At 39.3% G+C, this 27,877-nt stretch overlaps 3 protein-coding genes across 8 annotated transcripts; 1 reads left to right on the plus strand and 2 right to left on the minus strand.

Moving 5' to 3' along the window:
* Window positions 1–2,196: 2,196 nt before the first annotated feature.
* LOC131349146 (signaling lymphocytic activation molecule-like) lies at window positions 2,197–6,162 on the plus strand. The gene is made up of 4 exons (XM_058384559.1): window positions 2,197–2,308; window positions 3,055–3,390; window positions 3,789–4,093; window positions 5,827–6,162. The coding sequence occupies exons 1-4, from the start codon at window positions 2,197–2,199 to the stop codon at window positions 6,160–6,162; spliced, it is 1,089 nt and encodes a 362-aa protein (XP_058240542.1).
* Window positions 2,810–14,754, minus strand: si:dkey-162b23.4 (sodium/hydrogen exchanger 9B2). 6 transcript variants are annotated; one of them, XR_009204066.1, is made up of 14 exons: window positions 14,636–14,700; window positions 12,984–13,298; window positions 11,787–11,976; window positions 10,994–11,164; window positions 10,460–10,602; window positions 9,914–10,041; window positions 9,639–9,814; window positions 9,436–9,542; window positions 8,495–8,644; window positions 7,508–7,616; window positions 7,160–7,296; window positions 6,744–6,927; window positions 5,196–6,496; window positions 2,810–3,177 (listed from the first exon to the last, which is right to left on the minus strand). XR_009204066.1 is itself a non-coding variant. In XM_058385005.1 (13 exons), the coding sequence occupies exons 2-13, from the start codon at window positions 13,059–13,061 to the stop codon at window positions 6,435–6,437; spliced, it is 1,635 nt and encodes a 544-aa protein (XP_058240988.1). In that variant the 5' UTR covers window positions 13,062–13,160; window positions 14,636–14,754; the 3' UTR covers window positions 4,041–6,434. The 6 variants fall into 6 exon arrangements, 5 of the variants coding, with proteins under 5 accessions (XP_058240988.1, XP_058240989.1, XP_058240987.1 ...); XM_058385005.1 differs by lacking the exon at window positions 2,810–3,177 and having other exon boundaries at window positions 4,041–6,496; window positions 12,984–13,160; window positions 14,636–14,754; XM_058385006.1 differs by lacking the exon at window positions 2,810–3,177 and having other exon boundaries at window positions 4,041–6,496; window positions 12,984–13,205; window positions 14,643–14,732.
* Window positions 14,755–14,944: 190 nt separating this feature from the next.
* Window positions 14,945–27,379, minus strand: bdh2 (3-hydroxybutyrate dehydrogenase, type 2). The gene is made up of 10 exons (XM_058385008.1): window positions 27,359–27,379; window positions 25,807–25,899; window positions 19,927–20,005; window positions 18,720–18,816; window positions 17,968–18,076; window positions 17,759–17,819; window positions 17,535–17,648; window positions 17,227–17,285; window positions 16,566–16,658; window positions 14,945–15,332 (listed from the first exon to the last, which is right to left on the minus strand). The coding sequence occupies exons 2-10, from the start codon at window positions 25,876–25,878 to the stop codon at window positions 15,279–15,281; spliced, it is 738 nt and encodes a 245-aa protein (XP_058240991.1). The 5' UTR covers window positions 25,879–25,899; window positions 27,359–27,379; the 3' UTR covers window positions 14,945–15,278.
* Between the last annotated feature and the right edge of the window lie 498 nt (window positions 27,380–27,877).

The raw sequence follows: 27,877 nt of genomic DNA on the forward strand, positions 1-27,877 counted from the left end.
GTTTTTATTATTATACAGTAATTAAAAAAATTATTTAAAAAAATGAAAAAAATTATACAGTTGATCATGTATTTGTTTAGCACCATATGAAGATTAGCTATTTATGTTTAGCAGTTTCAGCTGCAGGCAAGTCAGTGTTGCCTTATATAGAGTTATAGTGCATAGAATCATCATTTTCAGAAACACTTCAAGCTTGATCAATCTTCTTAATAATTATTTCACCTTTGCCTCAAATACAGCACAAGTAGCTGTTCTTACTCAATAAATCATCTAAAAAAATACTACAGCAACCTGTGTGTAATCACATCTACATATTCCTCCCATGTGACATCAGAACTAAACAAAAGACATCTTATGATAAATGTGTAATACTGTGTATATAAATATTAGCTTTAGATCAATCAAAGCACAGACATATTCACCTGTTATATCTTTATATCTGTAACACTGACTTCACTGTTCTGAGGGAAATACACACAACACATTACATTCACTAAAGATGAAAACGAAAGCATTTGTTTTGTACATGGCCAGGTAGGAAATGATGTCGCAGTCAACCGAAACTTACCACTCACTTGCAGTAGGTTTACAAGGCAAAATGTCTTTGTCCCGGAATTCAGAGTTTTCAACCTGAAAGGCAAACAGAGTTTTGAATGGTGTTATCTATACTCCATTATCCAATTCCACCTGGAAGTGTGTCTGATTAACGGTAAGGCTAAAGTCCAGTAAAGGTGTCGGGGATATAAATCAGGTTTAGGAGTTCGCAAATTCCAATAGAAATAATGACTGATGGTCTGTAAATACTGATTATGAGGATGAGCATGAAACATTAGCATGAATGTGCAATGCTGTACAACGTCTTTTAAGCCTTCATTTATGATCAGGGTCACCAAGCTTCAAATAAGGTCAGTAGTGTGTGTATATTTTGGGAAATATTACACACATTTAAATATGTCATAAAAATGAATGGTTGTAGATATGAGTATGAAATTTCTGGATAAATGTCTAGACTGATAATTATGTAATTTAGTCTTTGTATATAATAGGAGGCTGTTTGGAAGTGGAAGTATTTGGTAATCTAATTTTTTTTTTTTAATAAATTTTAATAAAATAATAAATTGTCAGTAATCTGATTAAAACGGATGAAAGTTGTGCTGCAGCAAATAAACCTTTTGATGTTTCCTGTTTTTTGTCACTCAGGTTAAGATCCAGAGCTCATCATGTTTGTTGTGATGGAACAAATACAAATATTTCTGAATATTTTAGCAGAGCTCAGGACTCTCAGGATTCTTCTTCTTTTCTGTAAGTTTGTGCTTTTTATTCACAATAGAAAAAACTGTAGCTTTAAATATTGGCTAATAATATTGGATAATATTTATATAGGGTTCTTATTGTAAGTTAATCATGAAGCAGGTGAATATTTGTTATGCTGGATGTCATGATTTTTTTTCCAGCAGTTTTGTTTCATGAGTGTCAGCACGCGCGTCCGTTTCACCCGTCGCGGCGCGCATTCCCAGGTTCACCTTCCCTGCACTGCTGCGAGTCATCCTGCCTTTTCGCTTGCCTCTTTTTCCCTTGCTGTTTTCCCAGCCGGGTTTTGGACTGTTCATTGTCACTGTTGTCGGATTATCCCGCTCAGATTTGTGCCTAGGACTTCTCCTTGTGATTTCTTTGCTGTGCTCTCTGCTGTTTTGCTCTGTGCTCCCATTTTTTCTGTGTTGTCTGCATACTTTTCTTGGTGTCGGATTTTTTGAATGAACACTGGCTGGGTTCCTGTAGTTGTTTCTCCGCTCTCCATTAAAGACTCTTCACTGCCCCTGTTGCGTCTTGCATTTGGGTCCTATTCGTGCACCCCTGACAATGAGACTTTATTTGACTTTTTAAAATAAATTCAATACAGTAGTAACAGGTTGTAGATTCAGAATTCTATAGACTGTGAATCCATGGTACAGTGAAATCATTTTAAAAATGAAGAGTTCATTTGTAAAAAACGATAAACGCCATATTTACAATAAATGACCAGACTGTTGTTAGTTACTCTCCACATATAGCATGATCTAAAACCCTAAACACGTTTTGTCAAAAAGCCGGTATTGTCCACTTTTAAGGCATCACAAGTTTAGGTTTTACTGCAAAAGCCGACAAGTGCCATTGTTGTTTGTGAGCAAAAAGGACAGGAGATTCACTGAATTAAGTATGGATAATTTTGACGGACTTGATGAACCTGTGATATCTTCCTCAGGGCGTAAAAGGAAAAGAAAAGCTGAAACCTTTTCACAGAACATTGCTAAAGCAGCATGTTACAGTGGTGAGAGAAAAGCTCCCTATATATTTGTGTAATCACAACAACAAAGATTGTCAGGTGTCTGCATGGTCAGCTGAGGAGATTACCAATAAGATTAACCGTTTTATTCAACCACAGATAAACCTAAACAAGATGCCACTGTGTTGTCAGACACGGATATCATGCCTGCAGTGCACATTGTGATGTCTTGTTCTAAACTCTGGATTGCTGATTTCTGTCATCTAGAATGTTTAATACTGCTTATTAATGGTCTGTTTTTACTGCTCTTTACTTAGACTGCTTGTTCTAAGTTAAAGAATGTTACATATTGCACTTAAATGCAATTACAAAGCATTTACTTGGATTTGTTTATCTCTGAAATATAAAACGTGGATCTATCTGCTTTTTCCAAAAAAAAAAAAAAGACTGTTGGAGTTGTTTTTGCTCAAAAACAGACTTTTAATAAATAAAAAAACATACTTTCAATGAACTTTAACTTTGTAAGTTACCTGTATTTTTTGAGTTATTATTACTTAATAAAAACCCAACCCAACTCCAGTTTGATTGATATTACTTGGAATGCACAATAAAAAAAACATGATTTCTGAAAATTAATAATCTGTAATAATTAATAAATCCGTTTTTGCATTAAACTCTTCAAATTCTGAATTGTGTATCAGATGATTTGGTCACTGTGGGGTTTTTCACATGTGTAACTAATCTGTTTCAAACTGAATATATAAAATGATGAAGCTGAATCTGTGATGCAGGTTTACTGTGTGAAGCTGGAGACCAGACGGTCACACTGCAGGAAGTGGAAGGAACCACTATAACTCTCCATACTGGGATAACTGGAATTCAGAGTGATGCTCAGGTTCTGTGGTTTTATGGACCTGAGAAAGCAGAGGAAAAGATATTGAACAGTCAGGTGTTTAAAGGAGAAACTGTTACAGAAATCAGTGAGAGATTTAAAGAGAGACTGCAGCTGGACAGAATCAGTGGAGCTTTAACCATCAGGAACATCAGCAGAAACGATTCTGGAGTTTATTTATTACAAGTTCTTACTGGATGTTTTTCATCTAGGACTTTCAGTGTCAGTGTTTATGGTGAGTAAAAGTGTTTCATGTCTCCTTCATGTCCATGTTCAGTCTCATAACTTCATAGATACAAAAAGGCCAGAAGAGAAATGACCTGCATCAAACTGTTTATTATTCTCTATAACAGCAGCTCTGACAGTAGCACAGCGGCAAAGTACAGGTTTATATTAATGCACTTGTTCTTGTACTATATTTGAAGTTTTCTTAAAGTTTATCTGTGCTATAATCTAATATAAGTCACAGCTACCAAGTCCTGAAAAAAATTCTCATTTTCTACAATGAGTGAGAATTTTAGTTTAAAGTTATCATGTCTAGATAATCAGCACAGCTTCTGTTAAATGATCTTAAATAAACAGCTTCCAGTCTGCTTCACATGAATAAGTATTTAATCTGTTTCTGTTTCTTAGCTCCAGTATCAGCTCCAGTAATAAGAAATCAAAGAGGAAACCGAAGTGTGTTTTCCACAGAGCCGTGTTTCCTCCTGTGCTCTGTGGAGAATGGAGAAGATGTGAATTTATCCTGGTACAGAGAGAATGAGAGAATCTCCACCACCAATAACACAGATCTCAGTGTTCCCCTCAATCTCTCACTTCAAATACAACACCATGACAAGAACACTAACACTTACATCTGTGTGTCTGCAAACCCTGTCAGCTATAAAACAACTTCTCTCAGCATCACACAGCTCTGTTATCACAACTCAGGTACGTCAGTGACTCCAAACTCTCATCACTTTATATACATGAGAATAATGAATATTCATGATGGAGAGAGACAGAGGTGACTGAAGATTAAAACTGGAAATTTAGTTTTTTCTTTACCGGTTTATTAATCAGATGTTTAGATATACTCAATACTTTCATCAATACTTCAATCATCTGTGTGTGAAAGTGTCTGTGAACTTCATTTAGTGTAATAACATCACTCAGTGGAGTCAGTATCAACATCAGTAATAGAAGAGTCTGTGTGTCATGGATTTCAGGCAAAAACCTCAAACAGTACAGTTTAGTGTGTATTGTTTAAACACTGGGTGATATGATGATGGTGTTAACATCATGATACCTGAAGAACTGACTTACTCTTATGTGAGTCTTACATCTCATCCTGCAGAGAGAGATAAAGAGGTAAACTAAAAAAGGATTTGGTATAAAAATCACAGGAGTGATAAAGTGATAAAGTCTCCCTCTGATTCAGATACTGAAATCTACTGCTGTGTCTTACAGGAAGAAAACTCCACAGTAACGGATGGTGAAGTGGAGAGAGACTCTGTGATGTATTCACATGTGATGAGATCCAAATAATTCAACACATCACTTCTGCAATGCTGTGTCACAGGGCAGAGTAACACACTCGAAGGAAAACTCTATCTTCCCTCTGCTCATGCTCATAGGCAGCTGCTGTGAATGACCAGGGCCACAGTAAGCTCCTCCCACCCCAAAAGCATGGCCAGATTTGCTCTCTTGCACTGGACACCCAGACTAAGGTTTTAATCACTGAAGACTTTATAAATTAATTTACAAAAAATACAAGATACTTTAGATACAAGAGACTCAGAACTTATTTGTCTATTATTATAATCTATACTTATTTATCTAGTATTATATTTATTTATTTTATATTTCATTATATATTCTATCTTTTTATTATAAGAACAATTTATCTATTTTTTGTTTTCTCTTGCCATCGCTGCCTTCAGCTTGTTCATTAGGGATGAATGTTAATTGTATATCTAGACTTTCTGTAAATCTGCTACAGATATAATAGCATAATATTCTGTTGTGTAATGCAGTTCAAGCATGTAGTGTACTGCCTACCTGAGGACAAACTAATGTCCAGTTCTGTGGAGATTCCTGCTTATAATTCCTGTCTCTACAATAAATACAAAAATCCATTAAATACATGGAAGAATAAAAAAGGAAGAGTGAATAAATCAATAATGTTAGAGATACTGAAAGAAGCTGGATGATTGACAGGAGCGTGATCACCTGAACACATTAACACTAAAATGCTCTTACAGTAGGAGCACATAGACTTCCTGAGATATGAATTACACTCAGATTTATTGCTGAGAGCTAAATTCCAGCATGGGGCTATTTTGACTTTAACGCACTCCATGTGTTTAATTACAACAAAGACTTTAAACAGACACTAAAGAATTTCTGAAAGTTTACAAAAATACATTCCAACAGTCGCATTCTCACTTCCATCCAAACACATGAATACATTATAAATAGGGTTTGTCTCTATTTCACACTTTCACTACTCTCTTCATCTATAGTCACCTTAGAAAGATAGAAACAGACAAAAAACAAAAAATATACATAAAATCCTTAAAAAACAGAGTAACATATATACACAAAAAACTATAAAAAATGATATTATACATTTTTAAAAATCATTAAAAAAAACAAACAATACCAGAACACCATCGTTTACTCGATACAGAGACCCCAGAGTCAAAGACGAGTCCCAGGAGAGTCAGAGACTTACAGAAGAGTCACACAGGAGAGTCACAGACACATCAGAGAGGAGTCACAGAGGAGACTAAAGGAGTCAGAGCAGAGTCAGTCACAGAGCAGTCATAACAGAGTCACAGAGGAGACTAAAGGAGTCACAGCAGATTCAGAGTCACAGAGGAGACTAAAGGAGTCAGAGCAGAGTCAGTCACAGAACAGTCATAACAGAGTCACAGAGGAGACTAAAGGAGTCACAGCAGATTCAGAGTCACAGAGGATACTAATGACAGAGTCAGAGTCTGAAAGGAATTACAGAGGAGACTAATGCCGAGTTCACACTGCACGATTTTAGCCCTGATTTTCAGTAATAACAGAGTCAGAGAGGAGTCACAGCAGAGTCAGTCACAGATGAGTCATAACAGAGTCACATAGGAGTCACAGCAGAGTCAGAGTCACAGATGAGTCATAACAGAGTCACAGAGGAGTCACAGCAGAGTCAGAGTCACAGATGAGTCAGAGTCACAGAGGAGTCATAACAGAGTGAGAGAGAACTCAGAGCCAGCCAGAGTTTTTGAGTCAGTGATGTTCAGGAAAGCTTCAGATTGCACTCTCGTAGGTGACCTGAGCATCTGATGGAGACAGAGTACCCTGACTTACAGCTGTAATAAACACACACACACACACACACACACGCACACACACACACACACACACACACGCACACACACACACACACAGTTAAAGGTCTGTAGATCAGTGTTTTTATTTCTAGATTTCAGAATCACATCAATTTATACGTCCATTGATCTAGACATGTATCTATCACTCCAGCTACAGCTCTATCCATCCATCCTTCTATTTGTGTGTCTGTGTGTGTGTGTATATGTGTATGTGTGTGTGTCTCACCCCAGTCAGGGTTCTTGGGTCTCCTCAGTAGGCGTGGTCCACACAGGCCGATGAGCAGCGCTCCGAGTGGAGCAGTGATGAGGATGGAGAGAACGGCCACACTCAGCACGTCCATCCCAAAACGCTGAAACTTCTCATCCTGCTTCACACGCGCCATGTCCAGAGCCGTCGAGCCAATCGCAGCCTGCCGAGAGAGACGCTCAGCCAATCAGCTTACAGCGTTCACATTACCTACACTTCCTGTTTAATGCACAAACTACTGACTCTTCTCTGAGTTTAATACACTGATAAATACCTCTGTATATAAATAAATACTCCAGATAAGAGAATCTAAATATAATAATAAAATAAAGAAACAACTAAAAAGCTGTGAGTTATAAATGTGCCATAAGCAGGTTATAAGCTGTGCTTGGGACCTGAACAGTGGCTTTAGGCATCCAGGCCAGAGCGATGAAGATCTTCTCTTTAAAATTAAATCCAGCACAGAGAACCATGAGGAAGGTGATGAAGATCCTCACACTGAGGGCAATGCTGAGAGTGGCCAGACCCAGAGCTGAGGACACAAACACACACACACACACACACACACACAGATCTCTGATTTATATATTTATATAGTTATGAGTATGAGACTACTTCATTTCTTTAGTATTATATAGTATTAGTAGTGTGTGTGTGTGTGTGTGTGTGCATGTGTGTGTGCGTGTGTGTGTGTGTGTGCGTGTGTGTGTGCGTGTGTGTGTGTGTGTGTGCGTGAGACTGACCCACAGTGATAGGCTCTAGAGCACCGATGCGGATTTCAGCACCAATCAGCCCAAACAACAGAGGCTGAAACACGTCCCACACTTTACCTACAACCTCCTCTACAGGAGCCTGAACACACACACACACACACTCAACCACACACACACACACACACACACAACCACACACACACACACAACCACACACACACATACACACACAACCACACACACACACACACACAACCACACACACACACAACCACACACACAACCACACACACACACACTCACACACACACACAACCACACACACACACACAACCACACACTCACACACACACACAACCACACACACACAACCACACACACACACACACACAACCACACACACACACACACACACACAACCACACACACACACACAACCACACACACACACACTCACACACACACACACACAACCACACACACACAACCACACACACACAAACACACAACCACACACACACACACAACCACACACACACACACACACACAACCACACACACACACACACAACCACACACACACACACTCACACACACACAAACACACAACCACACACACAGATACACAACCACACACACACACAACCACACACACACACACAACCACACACATACACACACAAATGAAAGAAAGAAAAATCAAGGAGGCAGAATACCAAAAAAGATTAGAAAAAGATTATAAAAGATACAAAAATTTAAAGAAATAAAGCAAGGCATAATAAAGAGGAAAAGAGAAAGGAAATTAAAAAAACAACAACAAAGTGAAAAGGAATAAAATTTAAAAGAGAGAACAGAAGTGAATTTAATTGTCAATCAATTCAGTGACAGAAAAATGAAAAGGAATAAAGACAAAAGCAAAAACATAAAAGATAAGATAAAAGGTTTATTATCAACATGCAGAAATGATATTAACATAAAGGCAGAACTAAACAGAAAGGAAGGTGGAGCGAATCGGACCTTGTTCTCTTTCCAGCCGATTCCAGCCAGGAATGAGAGGACGAGCGTACAGAGTCCACCAGAACCGGGGAACCCGGCCACGTTAGAGCCGAACACAGAGAACACACTGAGACCCAGCAGCAGGAATGAACGCTTCAGAACCACAGCTTTCTACACAACCCACACCATAACACACACCACAACACACACCATAACACACACCATAACACACACCACCACCACTCAGTGTCATTATTATTATTATTATTATTATTACATATTATAGCAGGTATAGAGTAAGTTCAGTCTCTGGTGTACAGCGATCAGGCATAACATTATGACCTTATGACCCTAATATTGTGTTGTTCCTCCTTTTGCTGCCACAACAGCCCTGACCCGTCCTGCACTGTGTATTCTGACCCCTTTCTATCAGAACCAGCATTAACTTCTTCAGCAGTTTGAGCAACAGTAGCTTGTCTGTTGGATCGGATCACACGGATCAGTCTTCACTCCCCACGTGCATCAATGAGCCTTGACCGTCTATGACCCTGTCACCGGTTCACCACTGTTCCTTCCTTGGACCACCTTTTTTACTGACCACTGCAGACCAGTAACACTCCACAAGAGCTGCAGTTTTGGAGATGCTCTGATCCAGTGGTCTAGCCGTCACAATTTGGCCCTTTTGGTCAAACTCGCTCAAATCCTTACACTTGTCCATTTTTCCTGCTTCTAACATCAACTTTGAGGACAAAATGTTGACTTGCTGCCTAATATATCCCACCCACTAACAGGTGGAAATTTGAGGAGATCAGTGTTATTTCTAACTATCAAAAAATAACTTTGAGGACACTTGCTGCTCTAATATATCCCACCCACTAACAGGTGCCATGATGAGGAGATACTCAGTCTTATTCACTTCATCTAGCACTGCTCACAATGTTATACCTGATCGGAACCTGTACCTGGTCTTTGCTGGGAAAAAAGTGAAGGAAGAAGCCGAGAGCCACGCCCACAACTATGCCTCCTAAAACTTCTAAAAGCCCTCGCAGGATGTTGAACCAGGTGGAGCCTGCAGGGGGCGATACACACACACAGATAAGTTCACATTGCTGCTTGAATGAACTGCATTTTTAAGCTATAGCTTTCCAGCGTGAGGTTCACTTACCAGTGGCGAAGGCGATGCCGAGGCAGGTGGTGAACCCTGTGATGGCGAGGACATCGTCGAAGCTGCCGGCAGCCATTAAGAGCGTGGGCACGCCCTGCTCCACCCCATACCCTTCCTTCTGCAGCAGCAGCATGGAAGGAACCACCACAGCAGGAGACACGGCGCCCAGAACGAACCTGAACACAACAAACACACAGACATAACAATCATCACCTTTTACATAACCTGTATCTGTATTCAACTGTAAAGTGTGTATGTAGTAACTGCTCTCCAACCCTAGTATGAAGCCCCAGATCCAGGGAAGCTCCATGAGGAAGTGCGAGAGCAGAGCCACGGTCGAGGCTTCAACAAGACACGGACCCATAGCCACACGGACACACACCGCCTTCAACTTCTTCAGTGCCTGGAATAATCAACACCTGAAATCTTATATTCTGTACATAATATCTCCTACTGTACATACATACTGCCTTTATTCATCTCGTATAATGGTTTTATTAATGTTATAATCTTTCAACATGTTAACAGACACTCTAGCTTTATGCTGTAAAGCGATAGCTTTACTATATCCATTATTTTTGCTGAGCATAATCGCTCCATAAATATAAATATAAACCCAATTAGCCACAGAATACATTTAATTAATAAAAATCTAATATTAACCTTCGTTAACCTGAACTTCAATACCTTGCTTTTCTCCTTATGTACCTAATCCTAATTTAGCTCTAAATCACATGAACGGAAACACACAACAGTCATGAACAAAACATGAACATGTGTCCCAGCAGGTTGTGGGCGGAGTTTGGGAATGATTGACATACCGAGGCATCCAATCCCAGGCCAGCTCGGGTCAGAATGACAGCCAGGGCGATGTTCCTGAGTGAGGCCGACCATCTGTAGTTGATGTACACGGCCTCCGTCACCACAGGGATGTTCCTGAGGAGGACGCCTGCTAACAACATACCTGAACACACACACACACACAGACACACACACACAGGATATCAGTTACACTTTTCTCTTAGATTTTGGTTGTAGAATAAAAAAACCAACTGTGCTGTAACTGAGACTTTTGTTATGAGAGGACAGTTTATTTTTCTGTCAGGTGAAAATATTATTTTAATTCAGTCAACAGGAATTAAATCTTCACTCCAGCAGGAACTTGAGCAGCAGGTGTTTTGCTGGAGGCTGGTGGAATGTTAGACTCTGTTTTTTTTTCTCTTACAGCAGATTATTAACTAAACTTATACTTGAAACTATAATACAAAATAATCTACATTTAAGACATTAAACACTAGCGTGTGCCTACTGATGACATTTTGCACTTTATGGGAAATAATCATAACGTTTGATACCCAGGAGAGGAGGGAGGGGTGGGAGGCGGGGCAGATGAACCAGTCCCACCAGCTTTCCTCCAATCAGAGAGCAGATAAACAAGGTGACGATGCCGAACAGGTTTCCTCCAGGGAGACACTCGTCCTCAGTGATGGACCAAACCACACCGAATAACACTGCGGCCATGGATGCTGGACACACACACACACGTATAATACTTATCTGAGGGAGAGGGGAGAGTCTATGTATGTAGTGAGTTCACTGTGTGATGTCACTAAACAAACTTCCAATCACAGTCTGATATGCAAATTAGATGATATTAGCCACATCCTGAATGCTGTGCGGGTTGCCTAGAAAACCTAGCAAATGTTAGCGATGAACAGATGGTGGTTGTCATGGTAGCATTGATATTTTTTTCTTCACAATGGCAGCAGAATGTAGGGGTGTGTCTAAATTTGCATATTAATACATATTCATTGCATTGTTGATGAGGACAAAGGTGTCCAAAAAGATATCCTCTGTGCATTTTATTGATTTCTTAGGATTGAAAAAAAATAGTTGTCATGAGACATGAGGTTCAATGAGACGCCTGAGTACTGGGACCGTGGAAGTGCAGGTGTGTTGTGGGAGGCGGCCATGTTTGTATGCTGCAGTGTGTGATGGGAAATGGAGTCTGTGGTCTGGTTTGACCTGACTATAGGGTCAATGCTTTAAAATGTTTATTTATAATTTATATTGTATGTCAGAGGTTTGCACCACTGTGTAATTTTCTGTAGTTCCAGGTAAATCATCGGTGCGTCCCATTGGACTCACCTTTGGTAATAAGTGATGCCATGAGGCCGCGTGGGGGACACGGGCAGCGCTTCCTCAGCCACCCACAGCATCTCCGCTTCGGCTCCGTGTTGGTGGCGGCGTCCATGGCGTGTACCGCAGCTCTCTGCAGCTCCGCCTCCTCCGTGTCCTCACTCAACAACGCCTGGAACGTCTGATTCCCAGAACAGTGCTGGAGAGAAACCTAATTGTAACACCATGCTGAATAACACTTCACCCTGTGTGTGTGTGTGTGTGTGTGATAAGGATACTGCATTGAGAACTGAACAGAAGTGTTGACTCAAGTGTAATTAAGTTCCAGTATCAGGAACATTAGAATAAAGATATCAGTATCAGAGTATCAGTGGAGTCACCACTTCCTGTTTGTTCTGCAGGGACTGTCTCACGGTCACACACTGCTATCACTTATATCCTCACACACTGCACTTAATTATTCACTTCAATTCTGTTTGTTGTTTTAACGTGTAAGATTTTACTCTGTTAAAACCTACACCGATCGGGCATAACATTATGACCACCTGCCTGATATTGTGTTGGTCCTGTCAAAATGGCCACCCGTCGAGGTATGGGCTCCACTAGATCCCTGAAGAAGTCCTCAACTTACAGGACTTAAAGGACTTGATAGATACTGACAACGGCAGACCGGGAACACCCCACAAGAGCTGCAGTTTTGGAGATGCTCTGATCCAGTGGTCTATCCTAAAAATGGTCTATCCGCCATTACAGTTTGGCCCTTCGTCAAACTCAAAGCTCAAATCCTTACACTTGTCCATTTTTCCTGCTTCTAACATCAACTTTGAGGACAAAATGTTGACTTGCTGTCTAATATATCCCACCCACTAACAGGTGCCATGATGAGGAGATCATCAGTCTTATTCACTTCACCTCTCACTGCTCATAATGTTATGGCTGATTGGTGTATTGTGATAGATATTGTGACACACGCTGCATAAATCCTACTCATGTAACACCAGAGTGTTTAAATCTATAACAACACACACCTTGACTATTGGTGTAAAGATTTTAAAATATTATACTATATTATATTTAATAAGACACATTCACACCAAAAGCAAGTGCAGTATGTTATAACAGAATGTAGTGTAGGATGTAAATGACAGGATTAACATCATTAATAACAATGTAATAGCATACAGAGTTGTTTTGAATGAATTCTACCTCAGCATGGTTTCCCACCACAGGAGCTTCTTCCTCCGCAGAGAGGCACGAATCAGATCTGGACTCAGCATGGTCCATGATACACAGAAATCACTTCATCTCTGATGTGGTGCACTGACCAGCAAGGAAGTTCACCCTCCAAACCCCGCCCACAATCTGGGCAGAACTACAGGCAGCCTGACGAACAAGGGTGAGGAAAACTCAGGACTTCAATCTGCAGCTCTGGGTGAGAGATGACTTGAATATTATACTGATGTACTTAAAGAAGAAGACATTAAGGTAAGGTGAAATCTTCAGGAGGTGGTGATTAACGGTCTATAACAATAGGAGAGGTTTATATTAATATGCTTGTTGCTATAACAACAGCTCATTCACAGTGACTTATACAGTGGACGCTGGATATAAATATAAATCACTGATGTGGTGAAGTAAGGAGATGTTTATGTAACGATTATGGAAGGAGTCTCCAGTGTCAGTGCCATCTTCAGGACAGAGTAGATCTTTGCAGGCAGGTGGGTGATAGATAGATAGATAGATAGATAGATAGATAGATAGATAGATAGATAATGTTGCCAAAAGTTTTGGGACACCCCTCCAAATCATTGAGTTCCACCCCTTAGTTCCAGTGAAAGGAACTCTTAATGCTTCAGCTTCATACCAAGACATTTTGGACAATTTCATGCTCTTTGTGGGAACAGTTTGGGGATGACCCCTTCCTGTTCCAACATGACTGCACACCAGTGACCAAAGCAAGGTCCATAAAGACATGGATGAGTGAGTTTGGTGTGGAGGAACTTGACTGGCCTGCACAGAGTCCTGACCTCAACCCCATAGAACACCTTTGGGATGAATTAGAGCGGAGACTGAGAGCCAGACCTTCTCATCATCACAACATCAGTGCCTGACCTCACAAATGCTCTTCTAGAGGAACGGTCAAAAATTCCCATAAACACACTCCTAAACCTTGTGGAAAGCCTTCCCAGAAGAGTTGAAGCTGTTATAGCTGCAAAACTCCATATTACATTCATATGAATGGAAAGGCAGACGTCCCAAAACTTTTGGCAACATAAGTGTAAATAGATAGACAGATAGATGGATGAATAGATGGATGGACAGATAGATAGATAGATAGATAGATAGATAGATAGATAGATAGATAGATAGATCTGTCGAATGTGTTTAAGGATATAAATGTAGTATGTTTCATGACAGCTCTGACTGAATGAACTCTTCTCTGGCTGTGATTTGAGCTGAAGTGTAAATTGAGGTAACAGCAGCTTAAATTCAACACTTAATCCGATTTTAAGAAGACTACACACTCATTAACTCACCATATGCTACATTAGCACTACATGGACCGAAAGATTACAACACAAATATATTTACTTTAAAACACAATAAAATTACAATAAATTAAACTAAATACAGGCAGCTGAATCCACACATGGTCCATAATGCACCAGTGTGTGTGTGTGTGTGTAATTATAGCCACTCGAGCTAGTGCATTTATTTATAGTGCTCATGGAGACACGCTATAACGGGGTATAAACGCGTTATAACATAAAATAAAACAAGCTGGCGAATAGAATCAAGGAGCACACTTCCGTTTTAGGTAGCTAGCGTAATGTAAAGCGGTTGTCATGGTTACTCACTTCATACCGAATTCGTATTTCTTCCTCTGTTTGTTGTGGATGCTGAAGAAAGCCGGTCCGTTTCTGAAATCTCCGGCTCGATCCCAAACACTCCCTCACTCCCTTTAGTTGAGCACTACATAGGCTGCAGTGTCATGCAGTGTAGGCGGTTACACCCTACTCAGTGCACTACACAGTCGATTTGGAATCGAACCAATCAAAGCAAGGGAAGCGGATAAGCTAATAAAAGATGGCCGGTTGTAAACAACACGGAGTTTAATAGCGTCATTGATAATCATGACGAAATAAATAACAACAACAACAACAACATTTAAAGCTTGACAATTTATTAGAAAGAACATCACCACGTTAGGAAAAGGTTTTGCTAGGATTGGGAGATATTTTGATTCTGTTTGGAGTGAAAAAGCATAATTATTGGCACCCTTTCCATTCAAACTAGGAATAGATCTCAAATCTAAACTATTATTATCATTAATGCTTTAAAGTCTTTCTTTTATTTGATTATAATCTCATTTAAAACAGAACAATGTAATGTTTTAAATCATCGCAACGACATGAACATAAGTATTTTTGTTTGTTTGATCGTCGTTTTTCTTGTTTCTTCACTTATAATGCAGTAACTCTCCATCACAGTGTGGAATAATCACAGACTCCATCCTCCATCGATGATGTGTTCAGCTCCGGTCACGTAGCTCGACTGCACACACAACACACTCCCTTATACAGTTATACGGATATAATAATCACAGCAGTAAAGAAAAACACCATCATTTTAAAAAATAAAGTGGCTTTGTACTGCTGAAGGGGGTGACAAATATTGTGCTGGTCCCCCTTTTTCAGCCAAAACAGCCCTGACCCGTCCTGCACTGTGTATTCTGACCCCTTTCTATCAGAACCAGCATTAACTTCTTCAGCAATCTGAGCAACAGTAGCTCGTCTGTTGGATCGGATCACACGGGCCAGCCTTCTCTCCCCACGTCCATCAATGAGCCTTGACCGCCCATGACCCTGTCTCCGGTTCACCACTGTTCCTTCCTTGGACCACTTTTAATAGATACTGACCACTGCAGACCGGGAACACCCCACAAGAGCTGCAGTTTTGGAGATGCTCTGATCCAGTGGTCTAGCCATCACAATTTGGCCCTTCATCAAACTCAAAGCGCTTTGAGTTTGATGAAGGGCCAAATTGTGATGGCTAGACCACTGGATCAGAGCATCTCCAAAACTGCAGCTCTTGTGGGGTGTTCCCGGTCTGCAGTGGTCAGTATCTATTAAAAGTCAAGTCAAGTCAACATTTTGTCCTCAAAGTTGATGTTAGAAGCAGGAAAAATGGACAAGTGTAAGGATTTGACCTTACACTTGTCCATTTTTCCTGCTTCTAACATCAACTTTGAGGACAAAATGTTGACTTGCTGCCTAATATATCCCACCCACTAACAGGTGCCATGATGAGGAGATCAGTGTTATTTCTAACTATCAAAAAATAAATTATTATTATACACATTTTTTTTGCTACATTAGCGTAATCACCAGCTGCTGTCTCACTGAATGAGCGATAAGCTCCGCCTTCTTCAGGTTTTACTTTCACCTCACAACCAATCAGAATTGTTTCACTTCACTGTGTACTGCATCAGCTATATATGGTTGAAGTGACAATAAAGCTTCTTTGACTTTGACTTTGACTTCTGCTCCTAGGTTTGCTCTGATTGGCAGACAGAAATGCTGAATTTTCAACAAAACATTCCAGAAAGTATAACATTGAAAGTTTCTTTGATTTGTTATTATTTTTAACCACAGGAAGTGATGTCATATTATCTGATGATGATGATGCACATGGAGTGTTAGCCACTGACACATGTAAAGAGGAACACGTGGTATTGTAGAGTTTACTAAATTGTTGTAATCTTGTTGAGACGTTTTCTGAACCCACCTCATCGGAGGCGAGATACACGCACAGATTCGCCACTTCCTCTGCGGTGCACATCCTGCCGATCCTCTGCCTCACCATGAAGTCCTTAAACCCCTGAAACAAGACAAATAACACAACTTTAAACACTTACAGCACACATCACTATGAAGTTATCTCTATTGAATTCAGGTGTTGTTTTTCAGGGGTTGGACTCGGCCCCTTAGTTCCAGTGAAAGGAACTCTTAATGCTTCAGCTTCATACCAAGACATTTTGGACAATTTCATGCTCTTTGTGGGAACAGTTTGGGGATGACCCCTTCCTGTTCCAACATGACTGCACACCAGTGACCAAAGCAAGGTCCGTAAAGACATGGATGAGTGAGTTTGGTGTGGAGGAACTTCACTGGCCTGAACAACCTCAACCCCATAGAACACCTTTGGGATGAATTAGAGTGGAGACTGTGAGCCAGACCTTCATATTACTCCATATTACATCCATGTGCATGTAAAGGCAGACGTCCCAAAACTTTTGGAAATATAGTGTGTCTAGTACCTGACCAGCACCACAGGGATTAGTACATAGTCTCCTCTCTCCACAGAGACATGAAGATTTTTTCAGGTTTATATTAAATCTGAGATGTTGATCTATCCAGGTCTGAAGACAGGAGAGAGTAGTGTGTACCTGCTCGGGATCAGGTCTGGCCTGGATTCGCTCTCTGAGTGACGGAGTGTCTACAGTTCCTGTGGAGAGGAACGAGAGGAAGAACTGGAGATTTTAACAAAACAAACAAACAAAACAAAGTAAGTCTTGAATGTGTAATAATATTGTAGAGAATTTGACATTACATCACTTCCTGTCTGATCTAATCCTGCCCCTTAACATAAATGGCTATTTTCTGTATCTACTGAGACTGTGTGTGTGTGTGTGTGTGTGTGTGCGTGTGTGTGTTTGTGTGTATTTGTGTGTATAAGAGTGTAAGAGCAGTGTACCGGGGCAGATGCAGTTACAGCGAATCCCCTGCTCGATGAAATCCGCAGCCACAGACTTGGTGAGTCCGATGACCGCTGCTTTAGACGTGCTGTACACACACCTGTTCACTACACCTACACACACGCACACACACACACACACACACACTTAGATTTTTTAGCATAATATTTCAATAACAATAAATCATGAGAAAATGGTCAGAACAGTAAAAGTGTCTTTGTGCCTTTGATGCTGGACGCCACAGAGGCCATGTTGAGGATGTTCCCTGATCTTCGAGCCAACATCTGTGTGTGAATCCAGAGGAAATACAGAGACGTTATACACACAGCTCCATCACATCTGGTGAAGTTGAAGTGGTTGTGAGTGTCAACAGAGCTGTGTGTGTGTGTTTGTGTGTGTGTGTGTGTGTGTGTGTGTGAGACAGAGAGAGACCTTGGGTAGGAAAGCTCTGATCATCAGGTACATGCTGCGTACGTTCAGGTTCATGGTGAAGTCCCAGTCCGACTCGCCGCACTCCAGGATCGTACCATGATGAACAAATCTGGGGGATTTGGAAGAAACCGAGAAACAAATAAAAAGATTAAGAGAAACAAATAAAAAGATTTAACACTGCAGTGAAGAGCAGAATTAACACCAACACCATTACTGCTAATAATAATAATAATAATAATAATAATAATAATAATAATAATTTGTACTAAAAGAGCACACTTTGTGTGATAGTGCTTAAAAATGTAATATAAATAAATAAATAAATTGTTTTTCTTATTTTAAAAATAAATATCCAATAAATAATAATAATAATAATAATAATAATATTTAAATTGAAATATTTAAACATATATAAAAATTAAAGGTAGCAGAAAAAAATATAAATATATCACACCAACAAATGAAAGGCTTTTAAATAATAATAATAAAAAAAATTAAAGTCAGAAATATTAACTTTGTAATCAATGATATATAAAAGAATAAATAAATATTACTCTACAGTGCTGCACATTGTTCTCCTTATTCATCACAGCTACCTTATTATTGATGGACTGATTATTTTATTACATCCCACATTAACTCCATATTATTTGTTTGTTTTCAGTCGTTGGTCCTGATCAGAATGAGGGTGTTTATGAGATTGATTCCTGGTTTGAAGAATCCAGTAATGGTCATGAATGACAGGCGGTTACCCGGCGACGTTAAACAGCACGTCCACTCTCTCCAGCCCGGCCGCCAGAGCTTCAACTTCATTCTGTTTCGTCACATCCAGTTTCTTCGTCCTGATCCCTGAATAAAATAAACAACAATATTCATCAAATTAAAATGACATAAAAATAAAATGTGACGTTAATCTTCATCCTGCGTCTGAAGAGTCGAAGAGCAAAAGGAAAAAAAATCGTTCCTTATTGTTAAGGGCTTATTTTAGGAAAGTAAAAGTTAAATAAAAAATAAATTATTAAAATGCAATAATTGTTATATTAAATACTGGAATATTAGAAATATTTAAATATTTCTAATGGAAATATACCAAGAATCAAAAATGTTTTGAATAATGATGATGAACGATATTACAATCCAGAGTTAAAATAAATAAATAAATGAATGAAATTATATCATATAGAATTATTATATAATCTTCTTCTTCTTTCGGCTTTTCCCTTCAGAGGTCGCCACAGCGAATCATCTCTCTCCACCTATCCCTATTATATAATAAATTATATAATAATAATAATAATAATAATAATAATAATAATAATAATAATATATAATTCATCTTGATTCCTGAATAAAAGGAAAGAACATCAATATTCATCAAATTAAAGCTTTAAATAAAACTAAAATGTGGCATTAATCTTCATCCTGCGTCTAAAGAGTTGAACAGCAAAAAAAAAAGTAATATTATTATATAAAAATTATTAATAATTTTGGGAAAGTAAAAGTGAAACACAGGGATATATTTTCTAATAATTAAATTAAATTAATAATTTTCAAAGGAATTAAATATAAAAATTTATTACTGGAATATTAAAACTATTTAAACATCTCTAATGGAAATATATCAAGAATCAAAAATGTTTTGAATAATGATGATGAATGAAAATAATACAAAATTATTTAATTTAAATTATTTTAAAAATATCACAATCCAAAAGAAAAACAAATTAAAATTAAATTTAAGTTTAAAATATAATTTAAAATATAGAATTGTTAAATAATCTGATATTTCATCTATATAATGCTAAAATATTAAATTATTTAATATAAAATGTATTTGAAACTATTTAATGAAATGAATTATTTAATAAACTGAATTTAAAATAAAAATTAAAAAATGGATTATATTTCCGGTAATAAAGGATCGAGGCTGCAGGTCACTAGGTGGCGCCGCTTCACTACCTGCAGTTCCGTCCAGTTCTTTCAGTTTCTCTTCATTAATGTCTGTAGCAATGACCTGAGCTCCTTCTTTAGCAAAAGCCTGTAAACACAAACAAACAAACAAACAAACAAACAAATAAGAAACATAAGTAACACACAGTTAATATAAATTCATGTGTTTCAGTTTGTACGTCTACACTAGTGTGTGTGTGTGTGTGTACATCTACACTGTGTTTCAGTGTGTACGTCTACACTAGTGTGTGTGTGTGTACATCTACACTGTGTTTCAGTGTGTACATCTACACTAGTGTGTGTGTGTGTGTGTGTACATCTACACTGTTTCAGTGTGTACGTCTACACTAGTGTGTGTGTGTGTACATCTACACTGTGTTTCAGTGTGTACATCTACACTAGTGTGTGTGTGTGTGTGTGTACATCTACACTGTTTCAGTGTGTACGTCTACACTAGTGTGTGTGTGTGTGTGTACATCTACACTGTGTTTCAGTGTGTACGTCTACACTAGTGTGTGTGTGTGTACATCTACACTGTGTTTCAGTGTGTACGTCTACACTAGTGTGTGTGTGTGTACATCTACACTGTGTTTCAGTGTGTACGTCTACACTAGTGTGTGTGTGTGTGTACATCTACACTGTGTTTCAGTGTGTACGTCTACACTAGTGTGTGTGTGTACATCTACACTGTGTTTCAGTGTGTACGTCTACACTAGTGTGTGTGTGTGTGTGTGTGTACATCTACACTGTTTCAGTGTGTACGTCTACACTAGTGTGTGTGTGTGAGTGTGTGTACATCTACACTGTGTTTCAGTGTGTACGTCTACACTAGTGTGTGTGTGTGTGTGTACATCTACACTGTGTTTCAGTGTGTACATCTACACTGTTTCAGTGTGTACGTCTACACTAGTGTGTGTGTGTACATCTACACTGTGTTTCAGTGTGTACGTCTACACTAGTGTGTGTGTGTGTACATCTACACTGTGTTTCAGTGTGTACGTCTACACTAGTGTGTGTGTGTGTGTGTACATCTACACTGTGTTTCAGTTTGTACGTCTACACTAGTGTGTGTGTGTGTGTGTACATCTACACTGTGTTTCAGTTTGTACGTCTACACTAGTGTGTGTGTGTGTGTGTACATCTACACTGTGTTTCAGTGTGTACGTCTACACTAGTGTGTGTGTGTGTGTGTACATCTACACTGTTTCAGTGTGTACGTCTACACTAGTGTGTGTGTGTATGTACATCTACACTGTGTTTCAGTGTGTACGTCTACACTAGTGTGTGTGTGTGTACATCTACACTGTGTTTCAGTGTGTACGTCTACACTAGTGTGTGTGTGTGTACATCTACACTGTGTTTCAGTTTGTACGTCTACACTAGTGTGTGTGTGTGTACATCTACACTGTGTTTCAGTGTGTACGTCTACACTAGTGTGTGTGTGTGTGTACATCTACACTGTGTTTCAGTTTGTACGTCTACACTAGTGTGTGTGTGTGTGTGTGTGTACATCTACACTGTGTTTCAGTGTGTACGTCTACACTAGTGTGTGTGTGTGTGTGTGTACATCTACACTGTGTTTCAGTTTGTACGTCTACACTAGTGTGTGTGTGTGAGTGTGTGTACATCTACACTGTGTTTCAGTGTGTACGTCTACACTAGTGTGTGTGTGTGTGTGTACATCTACACTGTGTTTCAGTGTGTACGTCTACACTAGTGTGTGTGTGTGTGTGTGTGTACATCTACACTGTGTTTCAGTGTGTACGTCTACACTAGTGTGTGTGTGTGTGTGTGTGTACATCTACACTGTGTTTCAGTGTGTACGTCTACACTAGTGTGTGTGTGTGTGTGTACATCTACACTGTGTTTCAGTTTGTACGTCTACACTAGTGTGTGTGTGTGTGTGTACATCTACACTGTGTTTCAGTGTGTACGTCTACACTAGTGTGTGTGTGTGTGTGTACATCTACACTGTGTTTCAGTTTGTACGTCTACACTAGTGTGTGTGTGTGTGTGTGTGTGTGTGTACATCTACACTGTGTTTCAGTGTGTACGTCTACACTAGTGTGTGTGTGTGTGTGTGTGTACATCTACACTGTGTTTCAGTGTGTACGTCTACACTAGTGTGTGTGTGTGTGTGTACATCTACACTGTGTTTCAGTTTGTACGTCTACACTAGTGTGTGTGTGTGTGTACATCTACACTGTGTTTCAGTTTGTACGTCTACACTAGTGTGTGTGTACATCTACACTGTGTTTCAGTTTGTACGTCTACACTAGTGTGTGTGTGTGTATGTACATCTACACTGTGTTTCAGTGTGTACGTCTACACTAGTGTGTGTGTACGTCTACACTAGTGTGTGTGTGTGTGAACATCTACACTGTGTTTCAGTTTGTACGTCTACACTAGTGTGTGTGTGTGTGTGTGTGTGTGTACATTTACACTGTGTTTCAGTTTGTACGTCTACACTAGTGTGTGTGTGTGTACATCTACACTGTGTTTCAGTTTGTACGTCTACACTAGTGTGTGTGTGTGTGTACATCTACACTGTGTTTCAGTTTGTACGTCTACACTAGTGTGTGTGTGTGTGTGTGTGTGTACATTTACACTGTGTTTCAGTTTGTACGTCTACACTAGTGTGTGTGTGTGTACATCTACACTGTGTTTCAGTTTGTACGTCTACACTAGTGTGTGTGTGTGTGTGAACATCTACACTGTGTTTCAGTTTGTACGTCTACACTAGTGTGTGTGTGTGTGTGTGTGTGTACATTTACACTGTGTTTCAGTTTGTACGTCTACACTAGTGTGTGTGTGTGTGTGTGTGAACATCTACACTGTGTTTCAGTTTGTACGTCTACACTAGTGTGTGTGTGTGTGTACATCTACACTGTGTTTCAGTTTGTACGTCTACACTAGTGTGTGTGTGTGTGTGTGTGTGTACATCTACACTGTGTTTCAGTTTGTACGTCTACACTAGTGTGTGTGTGTGTGTGTGTGTGTGTACATCTACACTGTGTTTCAGTTTGTACGTCTACACTAGTGTGTGTGTGTGTGTACATCTACACTGTGTTTCAGTTTGTACGTCTACACTAGTGTGTGTGTGTGTGTGTGTGTGTGTGTGTGTACATCTACACTGTGTTTCAGTTTGTACGTCTACACTAGTGTGTGTGTGTGTGTGTGTGTGTGTGAACATCTACACTGTGTTTCAGTTTGTACGTCTACACTAGTGTGTGTGTGTGTGTACATCTACACTGTGTTTCAGTTTGTACGTCTACACTAGTGTGTGTGTGTGTGTGTGTGTGTGTGTACATCTACACTGTGTTTCAGTTTGTACGTCTACACTAGTGTGTGTGTGTGTGTGTACATCTACACTGTGTTTCAGTTTGTACGTCTACACTAGTGTGTGTGTGTGTGTGTACATCTACACTGTGTTTCAGTTTGTACGTCTACACTAGTGTGTGTGTGTGTGTGTGTGTGTGTGTACATCTACACTGTGTTTCAGTTTGTACGTCTACACTAGTGTGTGTGTGTGTGTACATCTACACTGTGTTTCAGTTTGTACGTCTACACTAGTGTGTGTGTGTGTGTACATCTACACTGTGTTTCAGTTTGTACGTCTACACTAGTGTGTGTGTGTGTGTGTGTGTGTACATCTACACTGTGTTTCAGTTTGTACGTCTACACTAGTGTGTGTGTGTGTGTGTGAACATCTACACTGTGTTTCAGTGTGTACGTCTACACTAGTGTGTGTGTGTGTGTACATCTACACTGTGTGTTTCAGTTTGTACGTCTACACTAGTGTGTGTGTGTGTGTGTGTGTGTGTACATCTACACTGTGTTTCAGTTTGTACGTCTACACTAGTGTGTGTGTGTGTGTACATCTACACTGTGTTTCAGTTTGTACGTCTACACTAGTGTGTGTGTGTGTGTGTGTGTGTGTACATCTACACTGTGTTTCAGTTTGTACGTCTACACTAGTGTGTGTGTGTGTGTGTGTGTGTGTGTGAACATCTACACTGTGTTTCAGTTTGTACGTCTACACTAGTGTGTGTGTGTGTGTGTGTGAACATCTACACTGTTTCAGTTTGTACGTCTACACTAGTGTGTGTGTGTGTGTGTGTGTGTGTGTGAACATCTACACTGTGTTTCAGTGTGTACGTCTACACTAGTGTGTGTGTGTGTGTGAACATCTACACTGTGTGTTTCAGTTTGTACGTCTACACTAGTGTGTGTGTGTGTGTACATCTACACTGTGTGTTTCAGTTTGTACGTCTACACTAGTGTGTGTGTGTGTGTGTGTGTGAACATCTACACTGTGTTTCAGTTTGTACGTCTACACTAGTGTGTGTGTGTGTGTGTGTGTGAACATCTACACTGTGTTTCAGTTTGTACGTCTACACTAGTGTGTGTGTGTGTGTGTGTGTGAACATCTACACTGTGTTTCAGTTTGTACGTCTACACTAGTGTGTGTGTGTGTGTGTGTGAACATCTACACTGTGTTTCAGTTTGTACGTCTACACTAGTGTGTGTGTGTGTGTGTGTGTGTACATCTACACTGTGTTTCAGTTTGTACGTCTACACTAGTGTGTGTGTGTGTGTGTGTGTGTGTACATCTACACTGTGTTTCAGTTTGTACGTCTACATTAGTGTCTCCTCCGGCTACGGCAGCGCCATTCTGTCACTTTCACTGTTTAATAAACAAACACAGCTGTAATGTAACCTGACTGATTCTGCAGGGCACAAAACACACACACACACACACACACACACACACACACACACATACATACAGACAGAGAAGCGTGATTGGTCACTCCAGAGAACACATCTCCACTGTGATAGAGTCCAGTGGTGGCGTATTTTACACCACTGCACCTGATGTTTTGCATTGCACTTGATGGCGTAAGGCTTGGATGCAGCTTCTCGGTCATGAAAACCCGTTCCATGAAGCTCTCTATGCAATGTTGTAAGGTCTGTAGCTACTGACTCTGCAGAAAGTTAGAGACTTCTGTGCATTGTGTTCCTCAGCATGCGCTGACCCCAGCTCTGTGATTTCGCCTGGACTGCCACTTCATCGCTGAGTTGCTGTTGTTCCCAGTTGCTTCTACAATGTTATAATACCACTAACAGTTGACCGTGGAATATTTAGTAGTGAAGAAATTTCACGGATGGACTTATCACACAAATGACAACTTATCACGGTATCACACTTGAATTCACTGAGCTCCTGAGAGAGACCTATCCTTTTGTGAATGTTTGTAGAAGCAGTGTGCATGCCTAGGTGCTGGATTTACACCTGTAGCCATGGAAGTGACTGGAACACCTGAATCAATGATGTGGAGGGGTGTCCCAAAACTTTTGGCAATGTAGTATAGATAGATAGATAGATAGATAGATAGATAGATAGATAGATAGATAGATAGATAGATAGATAGATAGATAGATAGATAGAGATGCAATACTGCCATTCAATGTAAAATAAACTCTTTTCAGTGAGTCAAATCATTTGACTCAGTTCATTTAGAAGAGTCGACTCTTTAATCTCATAAAAAAACTTTTTCTTTAATAAAACCAAACATTTGCTAAACTTTAGCAGTGACTCTTCTTCATTAAACGTACAAAAAAGAGAGTCCGAGTCACGAGTCAGTGTTCACACTAACAAACAGATCCGATTTTTACATCAAAAACATCAGAGCACTCTGAATAAACTGCAACTACATCTGAATAACGCTCCTCTTTACAACTAATGAAACCCTGATGTTTGTTTATACACTCACTACACTCTGTTGTGTGCGTGTGTGTGTGTAGATTGTGTTACTGTACTGTAGAGTAATCTTTACAGTGGTACTTGGACCCCTAACACTCACTGATGAGGAATAGAATACGCACCAGAGCAGCAGCTCGGCCGATTCCCTGCGCAGCCGCAGACAACACGATCACTTTTCCATCCAGCCGGCCCATGATCTACACACACACTCACACCTGCAGGAGGGACAGAGAAAAAGACACTGTGTGACTGTATGCTAATAAAACATTTAAATACAAATTAAATTATAAAAGCAGAACAGAGCTACCGCATGAATTGACTCTCGCTCATTAACAGGAACAAAACTTTAATATTTTTATTATAATAATGATATGTGTAGAAAATCTGATCATAATAAAGCTACAGGAACATGAGCGGAGTGTGATTCCGCCGATTATGACTGGCTCACGAAAATTATAACTAAAAGCATCTCTCATTTAGAGAGAAATGTTCTTAAAAAATGTAATAATAAATAAATAAAAAGAAAAGCACACAATGTAAATTCACAACACAAAAAATCAAAGAGATGAAAACACATGTTGAACACAGTTCCGCAGTTTGCTCTAAATGAAACATTTCGACACCTGATCAGGTATAACATTCTGATCAGTGACCGGTGAAGTGAATAAGACTGAGTATCTCCTCATAATGGAACCTGTTAGTGGGTGGGATATATTAGGCAGCAAGTCAACATTTTGTCCTCAAAGTTGATGTTAGAAGCAGGAAAAATGGACAAGCGTAAGGATTTGAGCTTTGAGTTTGATGAAGGGCCAAATTGTGATGGCTAGACCACTGGATCAGAGCATCTCCAAAACTGCAGCTCTTGTGGGATGTTCCCGGTCTGCAGTGGTCAGTATCTATCAAAAGTGGTCCAAGGAAGGAACAGTGGTGACCCAGAGACAGGGTCATGGACAGTCAAGGCTCATTGATGGACGAAGGCTGGCCCGTGTGATCCGATCCAACAGACGAGCTACTGTTGCTCAAACTGCTGAAGAAGTTAATGCTGGTTCTGATAGAAAGGGGTCAGAATACACAGTGCAGGACGGGTCAGGGCTGTTTTGGCAGCGGACCAACACAATATTAAGCAGGTGGTCATAATGTTATGGCTGATTGGTGTATAATGATATGCAATAATGTAATATTTACACGTGCTAGAGTTTTTATAAATGAATATTAAACATTCCCAATCATGCACAGTCTTTGATGAATGGTGTCATTAGGAGCTTAAACGGGGAATATTTAAAGAGTTAACACCTCGCGTTATGAGAGACATCACGTGTCACAAGTCTTTATTTCGCTGAAGTTTATGAGGAAATCACGTGACTGCCCTAGCAAAGGTTCATGTGGATTATTTGTTTCTCAGAGCTTTTTACATGCAAATAAATAAAAATAAATAGAACTTTAGTAGTTTGCACATTACACACACACACAAAAATAACTTTTTTTTAACTTTCTTTCTCCAGAATATATTTCATATAAGATTTCCACATTCAAAACAAACTCTTTAAACTAGCTTCAGCCGCGTTTGCAGTGACAAAGTTATAAAATATAAGAAATAAAGGTGATAAAGCGCATCATGTTTCTCCGAGTCTGAATTAAACCGCTCCCAGTGCCGCAGATCAAACCTGTACTCACCTGCAAGATCACACCAAATCTCGCGAGATGTTGTGAGACTATCCGGGTGAGACCGACGCAGCGCCACACGGAAGTGTGACAAAATAAAGGTTTTCTGGAACTTGGACTTTTACAAGATCTGCTTTAATAACACTATTAAATAAATAAAGTAGAAATTTAAAAAGATTTTAGTGTGTATAAATTAAAAAATAATTTTACACATGAATCTTAAAATTATTATTATTATTATTATTATTATTATTATTATTATTATTATTATTATTATTATTATTATTATTATTATTATCTCATATTAAAAAATCTACAGACTATATATTTATAATAATTCAACCATAATTTACATAATATAAACATCATTACAAATTATTATTAGGTATTACAAAATTGAGAATATTTAATATGTATTAATTAATTAATTGATCATAAACATCTTTTTAAGTGAATATTCTACAGAAATAAATGCAGTCTGTTAAAATAAAATTTAAACACATTTAATACAGATATCTCTTATCTGTAAAA

Source organism: Hemibagrus wyckioides, linkage group LG29, assembly GCF_019097595.1.
Source record: "Hemibagrus wyckioides isolate EC202008001 linkage group LG29, SWU_Hwy_1.0, whole genome shotgun sequence".
Taxonomy (NCBI): Eukaryota; Metazoa; Chordata; class Actinopteri; order Siluriformes; family Bagridae; genus Hemibagrus; species Hemibagrus wyckioides.

Coding starts and splice junctions, on each gene's coding strand:
- si:dkey-162b23.4 (XM_058385005.1), bottom strand. CDS start 13,061: ATGGACCATGCTGAGTCCAGATCTGATTCGTGCCTCTCTGCGGAGGAA. Junction 11,165..11,786: donor GGCATCACTTATTACCAAAG/GTGAGTCCAATG, acceptor GTGTGTGTCCAG/CATCCATGGCCGCAGTGTTA. Junction 6,497..6,743: donor ACCCAAGAACCCTGACTGGG/GTGAGACACACA, acceptor TGTTTATTACAG/CTGTAAGTCAGGGTACTCTG.
- LOC131349146 (XM_058384559.1), top strand. CDS start 2,197: ATGGATAATTTTGACGGACTTGATGAACCTGTGATATCTTCCTCAGGG. Junction 2,309..3,054: donor TAAAGCAGCATGTTACAGTG/GTGAGAGAAAAG, acceptor TCTGTGATGCAG/GTTTACTGTGTGAAGCTGGA. Junction 3,391..3,788: donor TTTCAGTGTCAGTGTTTATG/GTGAGTAAAAGT, acceptor TCTGTTTCTTAG/CTCCAGTATCAGCTCCAGTA.
- bdh2 (XM_058385008.1), bottom strand. CDS start 25,878: ATGGGCCGGCTGGATGGAAAAGTGATCGTGTTGTCTGCGGCTGCGCAG. Junction 18,077..18,719: donor GTGCTGTTTAACGTCGCCGG/GTAACCGCCTGT, acceptor CAAATCCCCCAG/ATTTGTTCATCATGGTACGA. Junction 17,649..17,758: donor TGTGGCGTCCAGCATCAAAG/GCACAAAGACAC, acceptor GCGTGTGTGTAG/GTGTAGTGAACAGGTGTGTG.